The sequence below is a fragment of the Bos taurus genome, chromosome 24, assembly GCF_002263795.3.
Source record: "Bos taurus isolate L1 Dominette 01449 registration number 42190680 breed Hereford chromosome 24, ARS-UCD2.0, whole genome shotgun sequence".
Taxonomy (NCBI): domain Eukaryota; kingdom Metazoa; phylum Chordata; class Mammalia; order Artiodactyla; family Bovidae; genus Bos; species Bos taurus.
In genome coordinates, this window is record NC_037351.1 from 25,473,273 (window position 1) to 25,493,849 (window position 20,577).

Below are 20,577 nucleotides of genomic sequence, written 5' to 3' on the forward strand. Positions count from 1 at the left end.
ATATGTCATATGGCCTCATCCTGGAGTTTATGGCATTATTATTAGAAATAATATATTTAGCTCTTACAGACTCAGACGAGTAATTTCTGGGAACTTGTTGAACAAGGGGCTAGATGTGGAAGGAAGAAAACTTACAGGCATGTGAAATAGATGTTTGAAAGGTTATTGTGAGTTCTTAGAAGTTCATAGAATACATGATTCAAGTGTCTGTGGTTACTGTCAAGGGATGTATATATGTAGCTGGGCTCTAAAGGCTGAACGCCAGAGAACTGATGCTTTCAAATTGTGGTGCTGGAGAAGACTCTTGAGAGTCTCTTGGACAGCAAGGAGATCAAACCAATCAATCCTAAGGGAAATCAACCCTGAATATTCATTGGAAGAACTGATGAAGTTCCAATGCTTTGGTTACTTGATGTGAAGAGTCGACTCACCGGAAGAAACCCTGATACTGGGAAAGATTGAAGGCAAAAGGAGAAGAGGGTAGCAGAGGTTGAGACGCTTAGACAGCATCTTTGACTCAACAGACATGAATTTGAGCAAACGGGGAGATAGTGAAGGATGGGGAGTGTGGTGGGCTGCAGTCCATGGGGTCACCAAGAGTTGGACATGACTTAGCGACTGAACAACAACAAAAATATGAAGTGGTTTGCTTTTTTCCATGTTGTTTATTTCATTATGTTGTTCTGTAGATTATATGGGAAACCATTTTCTCTCCTGTGACTTTGAAGTATTGCTACTGATATCCTCCTTGCATTGGTTGCAGTCTGTTAACCCCCTCTGTTGTCACTTCCCTCATAACTTTTTGCATTGAAGAGTTTTCTTTTTCTTAGTCTCTCTCTCTCCTGTAGGACTTCCAATCATTGCTTCTACCAGATTGCTGCCTCAGAGTCACTTAGAGCAGTCCTTGAATCTTGAGTTTTTAAAATTCTACCTGTGTAACTTCTGTTGTTTTTTGATCTCTTTTTAAAAATATTTATCTGCCTGCGTCAGGTCTTGGTTGCAGCATGTGGGGTCTTTGCATCATGTGAGATCTTTCATTGCAGTGCACCGATTCTTTAATTGTGGTGACAGTGAAAGATAAGTCACTTAGTCATCTCCAACTCTTAGCGACCCCATGGACTGTAGCCCACCAGGCCCCTCCTTCCATGGCATTTTCCAGGCAAGAGTATTTGAGTGGGTTGCCATTTCCTTCTCCAGGGATCTTCCCGGCCCAGGGATCGAACCTGGGTCTCCTGCATTGCAGGCAGATGCTTTACCATCTGAGCCAGTTGTGGCTTGTAGTGCAATTCAGTAGCTGCTGCATGCGGGCTCAGTGGTTATGGTGCACGGGCTTAGTTACTCTGAGGCATGTGGGATCTTCCCAGACCAGGGATTGAACCCATGTCCCTGCATTGGAGGGTGAATTCTTAACCACTTGACCACCAGGGAAGTCAAGTTTTCTGGTCTTACAATGCGGAAAGTTGTGCCTGTATCCTGAGATGGTATATTTGTTTCCTAGGGCTGAGATACAAATTACTGCAGTCTGAGTGGCTTAAAGCAGGAATGCATTCCCTCAGGTTCGTTGGCCAGAAGTTCAAAATCAAGGAGTCGGCAGAGCTGTGCAGCCTCTGAAGGCTCTGAAAGACCCTCCGCTGTCTCTAGCTTTGGGTACCTGTTGGCAGACCTTGGCTTCCTAGGCTGCTTGCTGGCCACTCTAATCTGCCTTCGTCCTCACTTTCTCGTGCGTGTGTGTGTGTGTGTGTGTATAGAAGTCTCACTCTGCCTTTCTCTTGTGTGTGCACTTTCATTGGATTTAGGCCCAACCCAGATAATCCAGGATGATCTCCTCATCTCGAGATCCTTAACTTAATCACATCTACAAAGACTCCTTTTCCAAATAAGATAACCTTTGCAGGTTCTGGGAATTAGGATGTGCACACATCTTTTGGGGGGTCTCTGTTCAACCTGCTACAGAAGAATTAAATGAAGTGTAATACATAGCATTTAGCTCAGTGCCTGATGAATGGAGGTACTCAATTCATGTTAATTCATTTCCCTTCTCTTTAGAAACCCACGCCCTCCAACATTCCACACCCTGGGATGATTTCTGAGTTACTACTACTTCTTTTTTTAATGTTGAGAATGATGTAGTTAACTGGTCATAGGGAAGTACTTAAAAAAATTATTTATTTTAGTTGTTGCATGTGAACTCTCGGTTGTGGCATGTGGGAACTAGTTCCCTGACCAGGGATCAAACCCAGGTCCCCTGCATTGGAAACACAGAGTCTTAGCCACTGGCCCACCAGAGAAGTCCCCGTTAATGTTACTTCTCATCTGTCCTCTCCTCGCCTTTCTGTTTCTTCACACCGTTTTCCTACTGGGACCGTTACAACTTACTGTCCATTGCTGCCGGCGCCCTCAAGTTGGATGGCTTATCCCGAGTGTCCTCTGCAGCTGTGCCTCCCAGAGCCTCTGCTTGTGCCGTCCCATCGGTGGAGACGTTCTTCTCCCTCTTTCCTCTTACTCACTTAGAGCCTTCACCTTAAAGTCCTTCTTTCCTTGCTCTACTCAGGTCATGCTGAGGTCCCTCCTGCCCAAGGAAACGCCCCTTGACCTGCTCTCACTTCCCTGTTCTGACACTGGACTGCTTTCACTCTGTCCACTCAACTCTCTACTAATTTCTTTTTTTCCCCATTGTTTGGGTGAAACTGCTCTCTTGAAGGTTGACCAGGATCTAATAGCACTTTTGTTTATTTGTTTTAAAAAACATTTGTTTATTTGGCTGCATCGGGTCTTAGTTGTGGCATCTGGGATCCTCAATCTTTGTTGCAGCGTGTAGGAACTAGTTCCTTGACCAGGGATTGAACCCAGGCGCCCCTGCATTGGGAGAGCAGAATCTTAGTACTGGACCACCAGGGAAGTCCCTCTAATATTATTTTAAAGGGCTGACTGGGATGGTGATGAAGAGTTGGGTTGCTGGAGCTATCTGCTGGGGGTGAATCCGACTTCCACCACTTGCTAATAAATTACTGTATGACCTTGAGCAAATCACTTAACTCCATTTTCCTTATCTGTAAAATGGGAATATTACTACCTACCTTACAGGGTTGTCAATTAGTTTATATAAAGAACTTCTAGAAAATCCCATGGATGGAGGAGCCTGGTGGGCTGCAGTCCATGGGGTCGAGAAGAGTCAGACGTGACTGAGCGACTTCACTTTCACGCATTGGGGAAGGAAATGGCCACCCACTCCAGTGTTCTTGCCTGGAGAATCCTGGGGATGGGGGAGCCTGGTGGGCTGCCGTCTATGGGGTCGTACAGAGTTGGACACAACTGAAGTGACTTAGCAGCAGCAGCAGCAAAGCTACCCATTAGAGTAAGTGCTAGGTATTAGCTTTTCATTTTTAAGCTTTTTTCTTTTTTCCTTATTGTCTGTCTTCTTCTCCTCTGTATTGACATTTGTCATGGTTGACCATTCCCTTTTTCGTTTGTCCAGTGGCTTCTTCACCATGTTTCAGCTCAGATTCATTCATCTTGAGGTCTTTTAGTTTTATATCTTCTATTTGCGGTCTGAACTCCACCTTCTTATCTCCTTTCTAGATAATTTTTCCTGTGGTAATTCATCGCCATGGTTCCCACTTTTACTTTTGTATGAACGTTTCTCCCAATTGTATTTGTACCCCACTCTTCTTAGCTCTGCTGCTGCTTCTGCTAAGTCGCTTCAGTCGTGTCCGACTCTGTGTGACCCCATAGATGGCAGCCCACCAGGCTCCTCTGTCCCTGGGATTCTCCAGGCAAAAACACTGGAGTGGGTTGCCATTTCCTTCTCCAATGCATGAAAGTGAAAAGTGAAAGTGAAGTCGCTCAGTCATGTCTGACTCTTCGTGACCCCATGGACTGCAGTCTACCAGGCTCCTCCGTCCATGGGGTTTTCCAGGCAAGAGTACTGGAGTGGGGTGCCATTGCCTTCTCCGCTTCTTAGCTCTAGCACTGTGTGTGAGAATGTCTAACAACACAGTCTCCCTCTCAGAATCAGCTGTGCAGTTGACTTCTGGTTTGTTAAAGGACCTGGAGATTGTGGCAGTCAGGAACAAGGATGTTGAGATCAGAGGGATGTTGTATTTGAGTCCTTCAAAGCCTAGGAAGCCTTTGCCAGATTACTGCAGACTACAGAGCTCCGGGACTTGAATCTATTCTGTGCTTTGAAGGAGCGAAGCTGCATGTGGAAAAGGGTGTGGAGACACAACTTTATAGCAGATACATTCCCTAGTTTTCTCAAGTTGAGAATGAGGCATGTTCATAAATCTCTTTCCTCATAAACCCAGGGTAAGATGCCTACAAGCTATTGTAAACTGTTGATTTTTGAAGTTTTTTTCCCCTTAGGGTATAGCTTCCTCTCCAACCCCTGGAAGACAGACTAGGTAAATAAGTGAAATTTATGTCTCACAATGCAGAGGCAAATAGCAAATGAACTAAATTAGAGAACGTAACATCATTTTAATGAATCAGTACTGGTTTTTAGTGTTCTTTTGAGTTGTCTTGAGACCAAAGGGCAAGCATGGGAAAAAATTCCCTATTTTCTGAAATGTAGTTGCTTGTAAGATGGAATAGAAAAATCTCTTTTTAAAAAAAAAACTATTTTTTGCAGCATTTGGGCTTCTTTATTCCCCTACCAGGGTTTGAACCCATAGCCCCCTGGAGTGGAAGCACAGAGTCTTCACTACCTGACCACCAGGGTAGTCCCTGGAATAGAAATTTTAGACAAGTATTTCCTGGCTTGCCAATAAGACATTCTATTTTACAATAATGATTATTAGCAGGCATGTAGAATTACCTGAGTGTGGGTTACTATAGTTTTATGATGTTTGGTAGTCAGTCTGGATTATTCCATGCTGGTTTCTTATGCCTTGAAACACTTTGACACATGGCCTTCCTCCTGTTAACAATGCCTCTATTTAAATACAGCTTCATTCCTTAATGGGTTTTGATCTTTAGGGATTAAACCCATGAGGACCATTAACCTAAGGAATGTAACTCAATTAGCTGTGAATGATTGAAAATAAACTAATATGTTTTCCGTTTGGAGAGCTTGGTGTCTCACCTTTGTTTTTTCTCCATCTGTCTAATGCAGAGTAAATACATGATGTTGGTAAATCACCCTTGTCGCAGGTGCCATCAGTAATCTTTTTTTTTTTTTAACAGTTTGGTTACCTGATATTTTGAAAGTTTTTAGGAAAAGTTGACTTTGATTGTCCTTTTCTATGCTGGTTATTGTCCTTGTTTCTTAAATTTGACTTGGTTTCAGGATTCGGATTTGATTCCTGGGTGGGGAAGATCCCCTGGAGGAAGGCATGGCAACGCACTCCAGTATTCTTGCCTGGAGAATCCCATGGACAGAGGAGCCTGGCGGGCAATAGTCCATGGGGTTGCAAAGAGTTGGACATGACTGAGCGACTAAGCACACAAGATTCAAGCAGTTTTCTCTGTTAGAGTAGGTTTGTTAATTAAAAGAAAAAACTGTAGTTTGTGGAAATTCTGTTTCCAGGACACACATGTATTCTTACTTTGTGTATCCTTGTTTGGGGCAGTATTGTTTCTCCCAGTACTGGTCTTGGCCTAATTACTCTTGACTCAGTCCTCCTTCTCCAGGTCTCCCCTCCGCCAAGTTTGGTGCATAACAAATAGTATAGGCTATTTACACCACTGATAACAAATTTCATATATAATTTTAGGATTAAATGATCCAAGATAATTGTATAGTAGGTACTCATAATCCATTTCATTTTTTTTCTCTGTGTCGTTTCAGTTGAAATCTTGGTTTAGGTAGAATTGCTAATGTTACTTTGGCTTTTCTTGAACATTTTCCCACATTTTTGGTTGGCTGTTCTCTTTAGTTTCATTTTTCACTTTGTCTCATCTGTCTTTGAAAGTCCACTAAAAAAACAAAAATTAATAGAAACTTGTGGGGTTTATAAGCCTGGTTTAATAAACTCAAGCCTAAACAAGTTAGATCTAATTATAGGACTGATCTCCAGAGAGGGTGTGGTGCGTGTGTGCTAAGTTGCTCAGTTATGTCTGACTCTTGGCAACTCCGTGGACTGTGTCCATGGGATTCTCCAGGCAAGAATACTGGAGTGGGTTGCCATGCCCTTCTCCATGGGATCTTCCTGACGCAAGGATCGAACCCATGTCTTACATGTCCTGCATTGGCAGGCAGGTTCTGGACAGGCGCCTAAAAACGATTGAGCTGGAGCTTATGTGAAACCTGCATTCTCTCTTATGGATTAAAGGTGAAAAAAAAAGTGTGATTTTACTCCACTTCTCTATTTATTCTCTGCTCATTTGTACTTCGAGCAAGTTCAAATTTCAATAAAAGGAGAAAGGAGGTAGCAAACATTTTGCTCATCTCCCTGTGCCATCTCAAAGAAGCAGAACTGGGCCCAGAAAATGAGTTGGCAATTTTTATCTTTTCACTCAGCATTCATTTTTTGAGAGTGCCATTAGTGTGTTGAGAGACAGCTTATCTTAAAATTGAAAGAGTCATTAACCAAGCCTTGCAGTTTCTTGGTTTTGCTGTGAAAATGAGCCGCCTCCTGTTGTCTGAATGGAGCTTATGATTTTTAGCTTTATGCCTGGAGCATTTAGTGTAGAAGGGGCTTCCGAGAAACCTGGTGTGTACTGCCATTTTTAGGTGAGGGAACTGAGATCTGGTGTGCTGTCCAGAGTTACACCCAGCACTAGCAGAACCAGGACCAAGGAAGAAAGGGTCCTGCGACTTCCGTGCTTTTCTGAGGAGGCCTGGCATCTCAAAAGGCAATGACTCTTGTAATCTTTGTCCAATTACCAGTTTCTCCCAGAGGTTAAAGCACTTACCTTGGAGATTGAAATTAACAACTTGAAAATGCCACATTGATTTTTTTTTTAATTAAAATGAGACCACTAATGATGTACTTAAAATTTTTTTTTCTATTGAAGGACAATTGCTTTACAGCATTGTGGAGGTCTCTGCTATACATGAATGTGAATCAGTTGTGATTATGTATGTACCATCCCGCCCTTCTCGGTCGTCATCGAGCGCCAGGCTAGTTGTCTTTTCCACGTGGTGATGTGCACGTGTCAGTGCTGCTCTCTCCATTTGTCCCACCTCTTCTCCCGCTGTGTCCACAGTCCACTCTCTACATCTGTGTCTCCATTTCTTCTCTGTAAATAGGTTCATCTGTACTGTTTCTAGATTGCATGCTGATGTGCTAGTCGTGGCCAACTCTTTGCAACCCCATGGATTGTAGCCCGCCAGGTTCCTCTGTCCATGGAATTTTCCAGGCAGGAATACTGGAGTGGGTTTCCATTTCCTTCTCCATTAGATTCCATATGAATGCTTTAATAGATGATATTATAGATGATAATAGATGACTTGTTTTTGTGACTGCCTTCACTCTGTGTAACAGGTTCTAGGTTCATCCACCTCACTACAGCCGACTCACATGTGTTCCTTTTGATGGTTGAGTTCTATTCCACTGTGTATAGGTACCATATCTTCTTTAGCTGTACCTCTGTCATTGGACATCTAGGTTGCTTCCATGTTCTGGCTATTGTAAATAGCGCTGCCACGTTGATTTTGATTCTGTCTGCTTTTACAATCCTGGTAGGTAGGTTTTTGATGGAGAGTGTAAAATTTCAAGTAATCAAGAGAAATTGCCAAAAGAGATTGTGATTCTAGATCATCCTGCGTGTGCCCCCAACACTGAGAATTTGAAAGATCTGTATCCAGACTAGACATAGTGATTTGTGACATATGTTTATGATTCATGAGGGAATTCTTATCTCTGTGGAGTCCTTGGTTCGAGGGTATTAATATAAAATTAGAGAAAATGAATTTTAGGATTATGTGGTTGAATGTGGTAAAGAATGCCTTTCTGAAATTCCTGAGTATATTTTGTAGTAGAAAATCATATGTGGATAAAGGAATTATGATATTTTGGATTGTTCCATTTAGTCTCATTCTAGTTGACGGATGGATATTACTACTTTTAATTTTTCATTTTATTGTTTTTTAAAAGGAGTTTGTTTTTGTGAGTTTTCGATAATGGGAAATAGTAATTTTATATTTGTTTGCCCATTCGATGTACTAATTGAATCAGTTCGGGTCTATTGAGCAGTTCCTCAATTCTGAATATTATTTTTTTAATTTAAAAAAGCTAATTGAGTCATGTCATCTTTCTTTTTTTTTTCATCTTTTATAGCCAACACATATCTCTTTATGGTACAAGCTCGAGGAATAATGTTAAGAGAAAATGTGAAGACAATAGGACATATGATCAGGCTGTACACAAATAAAAACACCACGCTCAACGGCACAGGTAAGGCTGCTTCCGGTTTTAATTTTGCTTCACTTCTGCTTCTTAGCCTTGTCATCGTAAACTAGTAAACCTAATCTCTTCATCTTTGTCCTGCCTCCAAGTAACTTCCTGTTAATGAGGAAGGTCTCCAGAGTGCTCCAGGAGGCTCCTTCACTATCAGGACTGTCAAGTATTCTAGGACATCAGAGGTGTGATCGCCGAGGTGATGGGGTTTTGTATAAAGACACTTAGGTTAATTCTTGAAAGCATAAGCAAAATATGAAAGATAACTTGTATTTTTCAATTCACCTTCCATAGTAAAGACAAATTAATCACAAAGAGAGTCATTTATGCATCTTAGCCATGCTGCCATCTTTTTTCATGCCCATTTTAATTCCTAAGATGATTTGCCAACTTTGTGTAGAAAATACTTGTTTCAGTTACAGACGAGTGTTGATCATTGTGTGGCCTTTTTAGGAGCGAAAGGAAGAAATCATATAACATTGGAAATCAGTAGCTGCTCTTGCCTTTTTAAAATATAACTTAGAAGAAGGGTCTCCATCAGAATCACAGGAAGTTAAAGCCTAAGTAATAGGCGCAACTCATGATTTAATGATGGTAGAGCTAATGTGAGTAGGTTCAACTGTTGTGGAAGAATGCGTGTGCTCCTTGTAGCAGTGTTTTCCACATTGTCTCTGGAAGCTGTATTAGATGCGGCTGATTGTCAGTTGTTGCATCCACTGTATTCTTATTTTAAGCAGTTAAAATTCAAGATTCAATTTATGTCATCAGTTCTTCATTGTGTCACTATAAATCACACACACACACCTAACTTGCTAATAGGAAGTCCCTGTCCCTCCCAGTCATAGGTACATTTTCTTAAAATGTATGTTAAGGTGGGTAATAGATTTAGACCGGTCTCAGATCTCAAGCGGAGAAGGCAATGGCACCCCACTCCAGTACTCTTGCCTGGAAAATCCCATGGATGGAGGAGCCTGGTAGGCTGTAGTCCATGGGGTCGCTAAGAGTCGGACACGACTGAGCGACTTCACTTTCACTTTTTCACTTTCATGCATTGGAGAAGGAAATGGCAATCCACTCCAGTGTTCTTGCCTGGAGAATCCCAGGGGCAGGAGAGCCTGGTGGGTTGACGTCTATGGGGTCACACAGAGTCGAATACGACTGAAGTGACTTAGCAGCGGCAGATCTCAAGACTGTTGCATATTGATTCTTAATTTCAGTGTCACACATGCTTCTACAAAATCTATTCTAGTTATTTGCCTAATTTGTGTTATGATGCCACCAATCAATGTTTTTTAATCACTCTTAATTTTCTTCTTTTAACTTTAAAGAAATTTCCTTCAGAAGGATGGTCTCATCTGAGTTGGTATTTTAATAGCACAGCGAAAGTCTCATGAACTGGTCTTCTGCCTGAATTAGTCTTCTGAATTATAGGTCAATTTTAGAGAAGTTGAAACATTTTAAAAGCTTCACTGGGATTTGTCCTGGTTAAATAAGTTGGTTGTTAAAGTGTTCATTAGAAGTTCGTTCAACTGAACAGAAGTATTAAGCATCTTTAGGTTACTGTATTTGTGTAAGTGAGTGCTTATAAAATCTGTGTATAATCAGGTTCTTTTCCCAGGGTGTGAATAAGTTACATGTGTGAATATTGTGCTTCATTAGGAGAATTAGTTATTTCAGCAAGATGAACCCCACCTCCAACCCCAACTGCAATACGTCACAACTGAAAAGAAATTCCCTCCTCTCCTCACTGAATCAGAGTTTCAGTGAAGACCAAACAACCAATGTGTCCTTTGGTTAAAGTTTGCTTTTTATGAACCTTTGGAAGCCTTTCAGTTGGTTCCTTTACTGATGGTGCAGCTCTTCTCGGGAGACTGTCATTGTCAGTTAGGAATTGGGTTTGGTTGTAAAAGAAAGCTGACTGCAGTGGTTTAAACACGAGGCTTATGTTCTTGTGTAAATCAGATCTGGAGGTTGGATAACTTCCTTTTGTTGAGAAACTCTTCACACACTTTCCCCCTTCTGCTCTGTCATGTTTCACAGGCTAAGGCACTGGGGGTCTCCGGGCTTCATGTTTGCTCTTGGGTCATTAGAAGGAGCAGTGGAAGAAAGGGAAAAGAAACAGAGTTCCCCCTTGGTAAAGATCCTTCCCAGAAGTCCCACATGGTAATTCCACTCATGTCTCATTGTTCAGTTGCTTAGTCGTGTCTGACTCTGCGACCCCATGGACTGCAGCATGCCAGGCTTCCCTGTCCTTTACTATCTCCTGGAATTTTCTGATTCATGTCCACTGAGTCAGTGGTGCTATCTAACTGTCTCATCCTCTGCCTCCCTCTTCTCCTCTTGCCTTCAGTCTTTCCCAGCATTAGAGTCTTTCCCAATGAATTGGCTCTTTGCATCAGGTAGCCTAAGTATTGGAGCTTCAGCATCAGCTTCAGTCCTTTCAGTGAATATTCAGGGTTGATTTCCTTTAGGATTGACTTGTCTGATCTTGTTGCAGTCCAAGCAAGAAACTCTAAGGAGTCTTCTCCAACACCACAGTTCAAAAGCGTCGAGTCTTCAGTGCCCAGCCTTCTTTATGGTCCAACTCTCACATCTGTACATGACCACTGGAAAAACCATAGTTTTTACTGTATAGACCTTTGTCAGCAAAGAGACATACTTAATTGTGAGGGCGACTGGGGATGATAGTCTTTGAGCTGGGCTTCTGGTGCTCTGAATGAAATTGGGATTCTGTCCCTGGTGGCTCAGACAGTAAAGAATCTACCTGCAATACAGGAGATGCGCGTTGGGAAGATCCCTTGGAGAAGGGAATGGCAACCCAGTCTAGTATTTTTGCCTGGAAAATTCCATGGACAGAGGAGCCTGGCAGTCTACAGTCCATGGGATTACAAAGATTCAGACACGACTGAGTAACTAACACTTTCATTTTACCTACTAATAAAGGGAAAATGGAGTTTGAATAGGTAACTATGAAGCACTGCCGTGTTCATTTATATTGAGCAGCTAGTATAGTTAATACTCAGCTAGATATTGGAGATACAACATGAAGAAAAACATCCTTTCAAAACTGTGCTTTCCAACAGCATGGTCTTTCTCCCACATTGCCACATTACTTTTTCTAGGGGAAATAATCTTGAAACTTTAGATCTAGAAGGACCATTAGAGATCACTTGCTTCAACCCCATTATTATACATCTGAGACAACAGAGCCCAGATGAAGTGACCAACCCAAGGCTGCACAGCTTGTAACTGGTCAACCAGGGCGAGAGCTTGTCTTCCCGACTGCTGATATTCTCTGGTTTAAGGATCAAAGGATTCTGGATCTAGTACTTGTTCTTATACCAACTAACCTGTGAATATTTAAAAGATTCTGCAAGTTCTTTATGCCCAGCTTTTTCATTTACCTTGTTTCATAGAATTATAAGACTAAAATGAAAATCTGGCATGTAGCATTCACTGTAAAAGGCAGATATTATTGTAAGTCATGTCCAACTCTTTTGCGACCCTATGGACTATAGCCTGCTAGGTTCCTCTGTCCTTGGGATCCTGGGCAAGAATCATGGAGTGGGATGCCGTTTCCTTCTCCTGGGGATCTTCCTGACTCAGAGATTGAATCCAAATCTCCTGAATTGGCATGGGGATTCTTTACCACTGAGTCACCAGGAAAGCCCAAAAGGCAGATAGTACAATTCAAAAATAAAGCATTCCTACCTCCCCCACCTCCCACCCCCCAAAAAAAGAATAAAAGATCTTCATTTTATGGAAGATCTCTAGGCTTCTGGGAGAGATGGAACTGTAAATAGCTACTTATAATTCAGTGATTTATTTCTGTGCAGGTACAGATAAAATCTGCCCCAAAGGAGACAGTGGTCAGTAAGGTGTACAAAGGACTGATTGGGCTCCAGGGAAGAGTTGAGAAATATGTATTGACTCATTGAAAATTTATCACTTAGATTAGATCTTTAAAATTCTCATCACAAGAAAAAAATATGTAACCATGTGATGGATGTTAATTAATTAGCCTGGTAGTAATCATTTCACAAAATATCCAAGTATCAAATCCTTATGTGGTACACCTTAAACTAATACAGTGTTATATGCCAATAAAACTAGTTAGCAAAAAGCATAATATTTAACACGTAGTGGCAAATTGTGATATTTCTAAGTACTTTTGATTCCAAATAGGACTTTTTAACCATGTGCCTGACATTCTGAAGCATCAAGTGTAAAGAGATTTATATAAAATTTTTGTAAAGAAATCATGTACTTTTATAATCAAATGGTACCTTGCCTTGTAGCTCATGGAGTCAGTCAAATTAAGAAAACAAAATGTATTATTCAGTGAGCAGTTATCAGAACAGATGACAAAGGTCACGTGCTGTTAGAGCCAGTAGGCTTGTTAGAAATAAGCCGGCACACTTCCTCATTCGGCGGGTGCGTGGATGGAGGCCCTTGGACTTGGCCAGCCTGACCCGGCAAGCAGTAAACAGGCCAGAACGCTGACTGGGTTTCTGTTACCTGCTTTCAGCCGCAGGGGAAACAAAGCCCTAGAGAGGGCTCATTTGGCCTGTTCTCTTAAGATCCAGTGAGAGCCAAGGAGGGGCTTGTCTAACAGTTTTCATTCTGGGTTCCTTTTTTTTCCGGTGTAGCTCTGAAAGGGAGGAAGAAGGCAGGGGCCCAAGTCTCACTGTGTTTTCATCCGTTCATTAGATGAAATAATGTCTGCATTTTACAGCGGTTGTGGTAGATCGGCCTCTGGAGCATCTGTCATGCGTCATCTTTTAAAGCTCCTGGGTTTTGAGCTGGGGGTGTGCTACATGGGCCTCAGCACTTTGGTAGGAATAACAGTTTTGTGGGTTTATTACATCATAGTCTCCCAGAGTTTAAATCATTGTTGGCCACATTATCAGTTGTGAAGTATTCTTTTGTAGTGAGTATCTTCTGTTTTGTAGATGCTGTGTTAGATGCTAGAAATCAAAGGCAATTTGATTTCAATTAAAAGAGATTTATAGACATATGGCAAGGGGGTGCATAGTTCTTATATTCACAACACACTGGGATGACGTAACTACCACTGGATGCGTTACTGAAGGGTACAGACATTTTTATTAGCCTGACAATGAGTTGAGGTCTTGTGATCATTTATAAGGACGTTGCCAAGAGTCACATGTTTTAGCTAAAAAACTTTGTATTTAAAGGATAAAATATAATGATACTGCATGTCTCTGAGGGTTTTTTAAAATTGATTCTTTATAAACTGATAAAAGTGATCCATGGTTTCTTTCGTGACAAATTCAGTCATTTTAGCCTGAAAATAAACAGTGAAAACAATCCTCCAGCCCTCCCGTTGACACGAGACTCCCCAAAGGGAGCCGTGTTAACAGTCTGTTTTGCAGAGAGGTCTGGAGAGCTTTAAACCTTTGTGACTTGGATGTGGGTTTAAAATCAGAGTCTGTGGCTAAGAGAGGAGGCCCAGGCTTTAATGACAAGAATTAATAAATTATGTATAGTAAGAAAATGCTCTTATTTAAATTTATACGACATTAAGAAATTACTTTAGGACTGTGTGTTAATACTTGTCTTCTTCGGGATTATAAGAAAATGGGCCTTTGGACCACAGAAAGGCAGTGGACTCCCAGGGACAAGCTTATTTATCTTCTATTTTCAGCTCCTACAAATGCACAGTACAGAGTAGATGCGTGGCTGGCATAGTTTATAGTTTGAGTCCCCAGTAAAAGGAGAAGAGTTTGTTTGTTTGTTTGTTTTTACTAGAAATCTGATACATATATCTATAGTTTTTAAAGGATTTTGAGAAAAGAATCAGAACTTTATTGGACTTCCTGACACTTATTTTGAAGCTTCCCAGGTGATGCTAGTGGTAAAGAACCTGCCTGCCATTGCAGGAGGTGAGAGTTTGTTTCTTGTATGTTGGGAAGATCTCCTGGAGAAGGAAATGGCAACCCATTCTAAAATTGTTCCCTGGAGAATCCCATGGACAGAGGAGCCTGGCAGGCTACAATCCATGGGTCTTAGAAAGACAGACATGATTGAAGTGACTTGGCACTCACACTTATGTCATGCTTCAGTTCAGTTCACTCGCTCAGTCGTGTCCGACTCTTTGTGACCCCATGAATTGCAGCACACCAGGCCTCCCTGTCCATCACCAACTCCCAGAGTTCACCCAGACTCATGTCCATTGAGTCAGTGATGCCATCCAGCCATCTCATCCTCTGTCGTCCCCTTCTCCTCCTGCCCCCAATCCCTCCCAGCATCAGAGTCTTTTCCAATGAGTCAACTCTTCGCATGAGGTGGCCAAAGTACTGGAGTTTCAACTTTAGCATCAGTCCTTCCAAAGAACACTTAGGACTGATCTCCTTCAGAATGGACTGATTGGATCTCCTTGCAGTCCAAGGGACTCTCAAGAGTCTTCTCCAACACCACAGTTCAAAAGCATCAATTCTTTGGCGCTCAGCTTTCTTCACAGTCCAACTCTCACATCCATATGTGACCACTGGAAAAACCATAGCTTTGACTAGACAGACCTTTGTTGGCAAAGTAATGTCTCTGCTTTTGAATATGCTATCTAGGTTGGTCATAACTTCCCTTCCAAGGAGTAAGCGTCTTTTAATTTCATGGCTGCAGTCACCATCTGTAGTGATTTTGGAGCCCCCAAAAATAAAGTCTGACACTGTTTCTGCTGTTTCTCCATCTATTTCCCATGAAGTGATGGGACCAGATGCCATGATCTTCATTTTCTGAATGTTGAGCTTTAACCCAACTTTTTCACTCTCCTGTTTCACTTTCATCAAGAGGCTTTTGAGTTCCTCTTCACTTTCTGCCATAAGGGTGGTGTCATCTGCATATCTGAGGTTATTGATATTTCTCCCGGCAATCTTGATTCCAGCTTGTGCTTCTTCTAGCCCAACATTTCTCATGATGTACTCTGCATAGAAGTTAAATAAGCAGGGTAACAATATACAGCCTTGACGAACTCCTTTTCCTATTTGGAACCAGTCTGTTGTTCCATGTCCAGTTCTAACTGTTGCTTCCTGACCTGCATACAGGTTTCTCAAGAGGCAGGTCAGGTGGTCTGGTATTCCCATCTCTTTCAGAATTTTCCACAGTTGATTGTGATCCACACAGTCAAAGGCTTTGGCATAGTCAATAAAGCAGAAATAGATGTTTTTCTGGAACTCTCTTGCTTTTTCGATGATCCAGCGGATATTGGCAATTTGATCTCTGGTTCCTCTGCCTTTTTTAAAATCAGCTTGAACATCTGGAACTTCGTATCTTTAAATCTTTCAGGTATCTATGGATGAGACACAGATGTGGTCTCCTAGAGGGGTTTGTTTCTGTGGTTTTTGTCTGTCCCTGCATGTATTGGCATAAAAACTAGTAATGTCCACTGAACCCCTCTGCCCTCTGTCTTAGAGGGCTTTCCTTACCAAACGCTCTGCAGGCTTCCTTGGAGAAAGGCATGAGTGGGGGAGGACTTTGTTACTGAGGCTTTCTCACTTTCTGGTGGAATAGGTCTTAGCCACTGTACTGTCACTGGGCCCTATTTGTCACGTTGAGGTTTTCTGGTAATACACTTACCTTGAAACCTGACTGACAAGTTGCAAATTCATGAGGAATTGCCACTTATTTATAAGGGGCTCTGGTCTGCAGGGCCCCTTCCAGCAGGTAGGCCTGAAGGGTGTGTGTCTTTGCTCCAAAGTGTCTTCCTGGCTCCCAGGCTGCATCTCCATCTACTGTATTTTTTTTTTTAAAGAATGTCTTCAGTTTGCTTTGTTATTTATTTATTGGTCACACCTGTGGCTTGCAGGATCTTTGTTCCCTGACCAGGGATTGAACCTGGGCCCTTGGCAGTGAAAGCAAGAAATCTTAACCACTGGACCACCAGGGAATTCCCTTCATCTATTGTATTTTGATGATGCATGAATGTTTGTTAGGTCATGACATGGACCAGAGGTATTTAAGTTTCTTTGATTCTTCTCATGTGCTTCACATTCAATTTTCAGGAGTCTGCGGTGAGGTTTAACTTTTGCAGTTCAATAAGCCTGTGAAGAGGAGCTAAAAAGCCTCTTGATGAAAGTGAAAGTGGAGAGTGAAAAAGTTGGCTTAAAGCTCAACATTCAGAAAACGAAGATCATGGCATCCAGTCCCACCACTTCATGGGAAATAGATGGGGAAACAGTGGAAACAGTCAGACTTTATTTTTGGGGGCTCCAAAATCACTACAGATGGTGATTGCAGCCATGAAATTAAAAGATGCTTACTCCTTGGAAGGAAAGTTATGACCAACCTAGATAGCATATTCAAAAGCAGAGACATTACTTTGCCAACAAAGATTCGTCTAGTCAAGGCTATGGTTTTTCCTATGGTCATATATGGATGTGAGAGTTGGACTGTGAAGAAGGCTGAGCGCCGAAGAATTGATGCTTTTGAACTGTGGTGTTGGAGAAGACTCTTGAGAGTCCCTTGGACTGCAAGGAGATCCAACCAGTCCATTCTGAAGGAGATCAGCCCTGGGATTTCTTTGGAAGGAATGATGCTAAAGCTGAAACTCCAGTACTTTGGCCACCTCATGTGAAGAGTTGACTCATTGGAAAAGACTCTGATGCTGGGAGGGATTGGGGGCAGGAGGAGAAGGGGACGACAGAGGATGAGATGGCTGGATGGCATCACTGACTCGATGGACGTGAGTCTGAGTGAACTCCGGGAGTTGGTGATGGACAGGGAGGCCTGGTGTGCTGCGATTCATGGGGTCGCAAAGAGTCGGACATGACTGAGCGACTGATCTCATCTGATCTGAAGCCTGTGATTTTGACCCTCAGTCTTGTGCTTGCTGGTCGCTGGTAGGCAGACCGCCCTTTTAAGTCATACGTCCGTTTTCCCTTTTCCTAACTCTTCTTGCTGGCCACTTCTTATAGGAATGCGTTTTTCATTAGAGCAGATTACTGAGGTCTCAAGTAAAGTCTTCATCTTCTCCAAAGTGGCTGCTGGAACTTCATTTCCTGTGGGTACAAAGTTTGTGATCCAGAAGACAGACTGGTGTAATCAGCCGTTTCCATTTCTCGTCTCTTATTGACTGGGTGCTGGTCTCATTTTCTTACACCAGCTTCCTCTTGCATAGCAGGAAGCTATCAGGTCATGGTTCCCAGATTTGCTTCTCAGAATTTCTCAGAACTTTGTTCCAGAAAGGGACTGAGATGTGATCTCCTCGGTTCCAAGTTAAAAAATTCCTAAGGCTCTTGATTGTTCCAGGTTGAGGGGCTCATTTCTAAAGCAGTCACTCCTAGCTGAAGTTCCTGAATATGCATATGGACTTGGGGTTGTTCTGAGCACTTTGTACACTTATCTTTCTGAAATCTGACACGAGGCAGGTGCAGAAGAGAAACTTTTCTTCTCTTGCTTTGTGCCACCAAGCTAGTGCATGTTGGTGCAGGATTTGAACTCAGTACTTGATCTTGGCACTCTAAACCAGTACCTCTGTGTTCCATAATTTGCTGACTCTAAAAATAATAGACCTAATGTAATAATAGCTCCAGGGTGCTCCAGAAACTGCAGCCCACGCGTTGGGTATGACTAATTTAAGACTTTTAATTGGGCTGTATTGCAGAAGTCAGTTGAGTGGGTAAATCTCAGTTTCTTAAGTGTGAGGCAGTGAGAAAACATTACTCCTACCGTCTGCTCTCTCTGGCTGCAAATGCAGCGTGCTGTGGCCATGTGGGTGTCCAGAGCACCCTGGGCTGCCTGATAGTGGAGATGATCCCCCTGGAGCACTTTCTTTATATATATGTTAATACACATATATACAGTTGTATTTTATTTTTGGCTGTGCTGGGTCTTCACTGCCGCACGTGGGCTTTCTCTAGTTGTGGCAGGCAGGGGCTACTCTCTCTTGTGGTGCACAGGCTTCTCATTGTGGTGGCTTCTTTGGCCAGGGGGTTGAGAATCTCCCTGCCAGTGCAGGGGACACCGTTCGATCCCTGGTCGGGGAAGATCCCATATGCCACAGGGCAACTAAGCCCGTGCACCACACTGCTGAGCCCACGCTCTCGCACCCCTGGTACACTTTCACTCCCCTTTTGCATCTGCCTCAGCTCGGAGAGGGATGGGAGCAGGTGTTCTCTGCTGGTGGCAAATGAGTCTGCTGTGTGTGCACACGCGCGGATCCGGCCGCTCCGCTCCAGCCTCGTCCCAGTGTCCCCTGGGAAATCATGCTGAGAGGTCCCTTCTGGCAGCCGTGAAGGGTGAACGGGAGAGCAGTCCCGGCGGGTGTAGTTTGCTTTTCCCTAGTTCTTTCTAGATAATTGGCTTTTAAGTGCTGCTGTGGATCGCAGAGTGTAGTGTTTACACAGTGACAGCGACATATTTCATACTAGGAGCAAAGCAAAAGGCAATTTTTTGGTCGTAACTTTTTTTTTCTCTCTCTCTCTAAGATTATCCTGAAGGCAATAATTCAAGTGATTATCTTGTTCAAACAACAACATATCTTCCGGAAAACTTCACATATTCACCATACCTCCCCTGCCCAGAAAAACTGCCTTACATGCGTAAGTTTCATCTCGTTTTCACTTCAGCTATGTGCTTGTATTATAATAACATAATAAAATTCACATGGTTTGAGGACACCACCCTCAGGTCATTATCAGGGTGCTCATGTTCATATCGTGTAGCATGTTATTATATTTGACTTTTGAGGGGTGCAGAGCAATTTTTTGTAGGGGGGAGCAGGATTGAAAAACTGAAGAAAAGCTTTTCACTTGCCCAGAAATAACCTCTGTTGTGAGTTTCATGTATATTCTTAAAATTACTCTTAGGGTGATTTTAATATCTTTTATATGGATAGAAAATTAAAATATTTCAAAGGCTTTAAGAATTTATATAAGTGGTTTTAAAATTGCATTTTTTTCTGTAACTTGCTTTCTTAGTTATTTTTTGAGAACTGTCCATGTTGATACATAGAGATCTATTTATTGTCATTAACTATGGTGCAGTATAAAAAAGTGAACTGTGTAGGGATGTGCTCATTTGTGGCCGACCCCATGGACTGTAGCCCTTCAGATTCCTCTGTCTGTGGGATTTCCCAGGCAAGAACACTGGAGTGGGTTGCCATGTCCTTCTCAGTGGATCTTCCCGACCCCGGGATCAAACCTGCATCTCCTGTGTCTCCTGCCTTGCAGGTGGATTGTTTACCACCGAGCCATTGGGGAAGCCCACTGTATAGTATATTTTTGAATAAATGTATGATATTTCACTTACCTTTCTCTCTGCTGATGAAAATTTAGTTTGTTTCTAATATTTTGGTATCACAAAGCAGCACTGTAAGGACAGCATCAGGCATTTCCATGTGCCTAGAAGTATAATTGCTGGGCTGGCTGGCAAGGTTGCACTCCCCAGGAGGTATCCCCATTGATATCCCCAGGAGCAAAGCACGAATGCATTACTCTGATACTGATGGACTTTTAAGATTTTTGCCTTTCTTATGGATAAAACACTTTTTGCTATTATGATAAATTTAAAAGGGTATCTTGTCTAAGTGTTTACTTTCTTCAATACTAGCAGCCTTGGGTGACTTTTCCTGTGTTTGTGAGTAGTTTTGAGTTTTCTCTCCTGTGACTCAGTAACTGCTTTATTGGTTCCGTATTGGTTGGTTAGATTTTTGTGTGGATCCGTGAGAGTTCTTTATATATTCTAGCGGTGTCCTACTCTCTGCTATTTGTGTTGTAATTGGCTTGTCTTTTCATTTTGTTTATGGAGTCATTTATTTTAAAATTATGTTTCTAAGTGTATCAATCACATTAAGGCTTTCACTTTTTTTGGTCTCAAGAAAGCTTTCCTTGTTACCCAAAAGCCATACAAATACTCTCTTATTTACTTCTAATAATTTTGTTTTATATTTTTGTGTATAATATAAGGTCAAGATACTGTATTTTAAATATGTCTTTTTTTCAAAATTATGAAGATAATACATTATCATTAAAAAAAAAAAAGCTCTATAATCAGTCAGAAGCCATGGAGCTGTTATTTGCAGTTTTTCATTGTTTGTGTCTGCACCTCCCCCCGCCCCGATTTTAAGCATACTTCATACATATAAGTTAGTATCTTGATCTTTATATAGTTAAAATTTAAGTAAACATTATTTTGAATTGCTTATTTTTAATGTCCTAAGTAAGTGTGTTTTTTATGTCTTTCTATAACTTTTCTTTATTGAGGAAGTTAGCCTGGCGTA

At 42.0% G+C, this 20,577-nt stretch overlaps 1 protein-coding gene across 5 annotated transcripts in view; it reads left to right on the forward strand.

Annotated features, from left to right (window-relative positions):
- B4GALT6 (beta-1,4-galactosyltransferase 6) overlaps positions 1-20,577 on the forward strand; it is a 69,093-nt gene that overhangs the window by 13,502 nt on the left and 35,014 nt on the right. For 2 of the 5 annotated variants that reach the window (NM_001192596.1, XM_010818685.4), the window contains 2 exons: positions 8,220-8,336; positions 18,785-18,898. In NM_001192596.1, the coding sequence (NP_001179525.1) occupies positions 8,220-8,336; positions 18,785-18,898 (231 nt within the window). Of the gene's footprint in view, positions 1-8,219; positions 8,337-17,019; positions 17,198-18,784; positions 18,899-20,577 lie in introns of those variants that run through there. The other 3 variants (XM_059880822.1, XM_059880821.1, XM_059880823.1) reach the window with 2 other exon arrangements.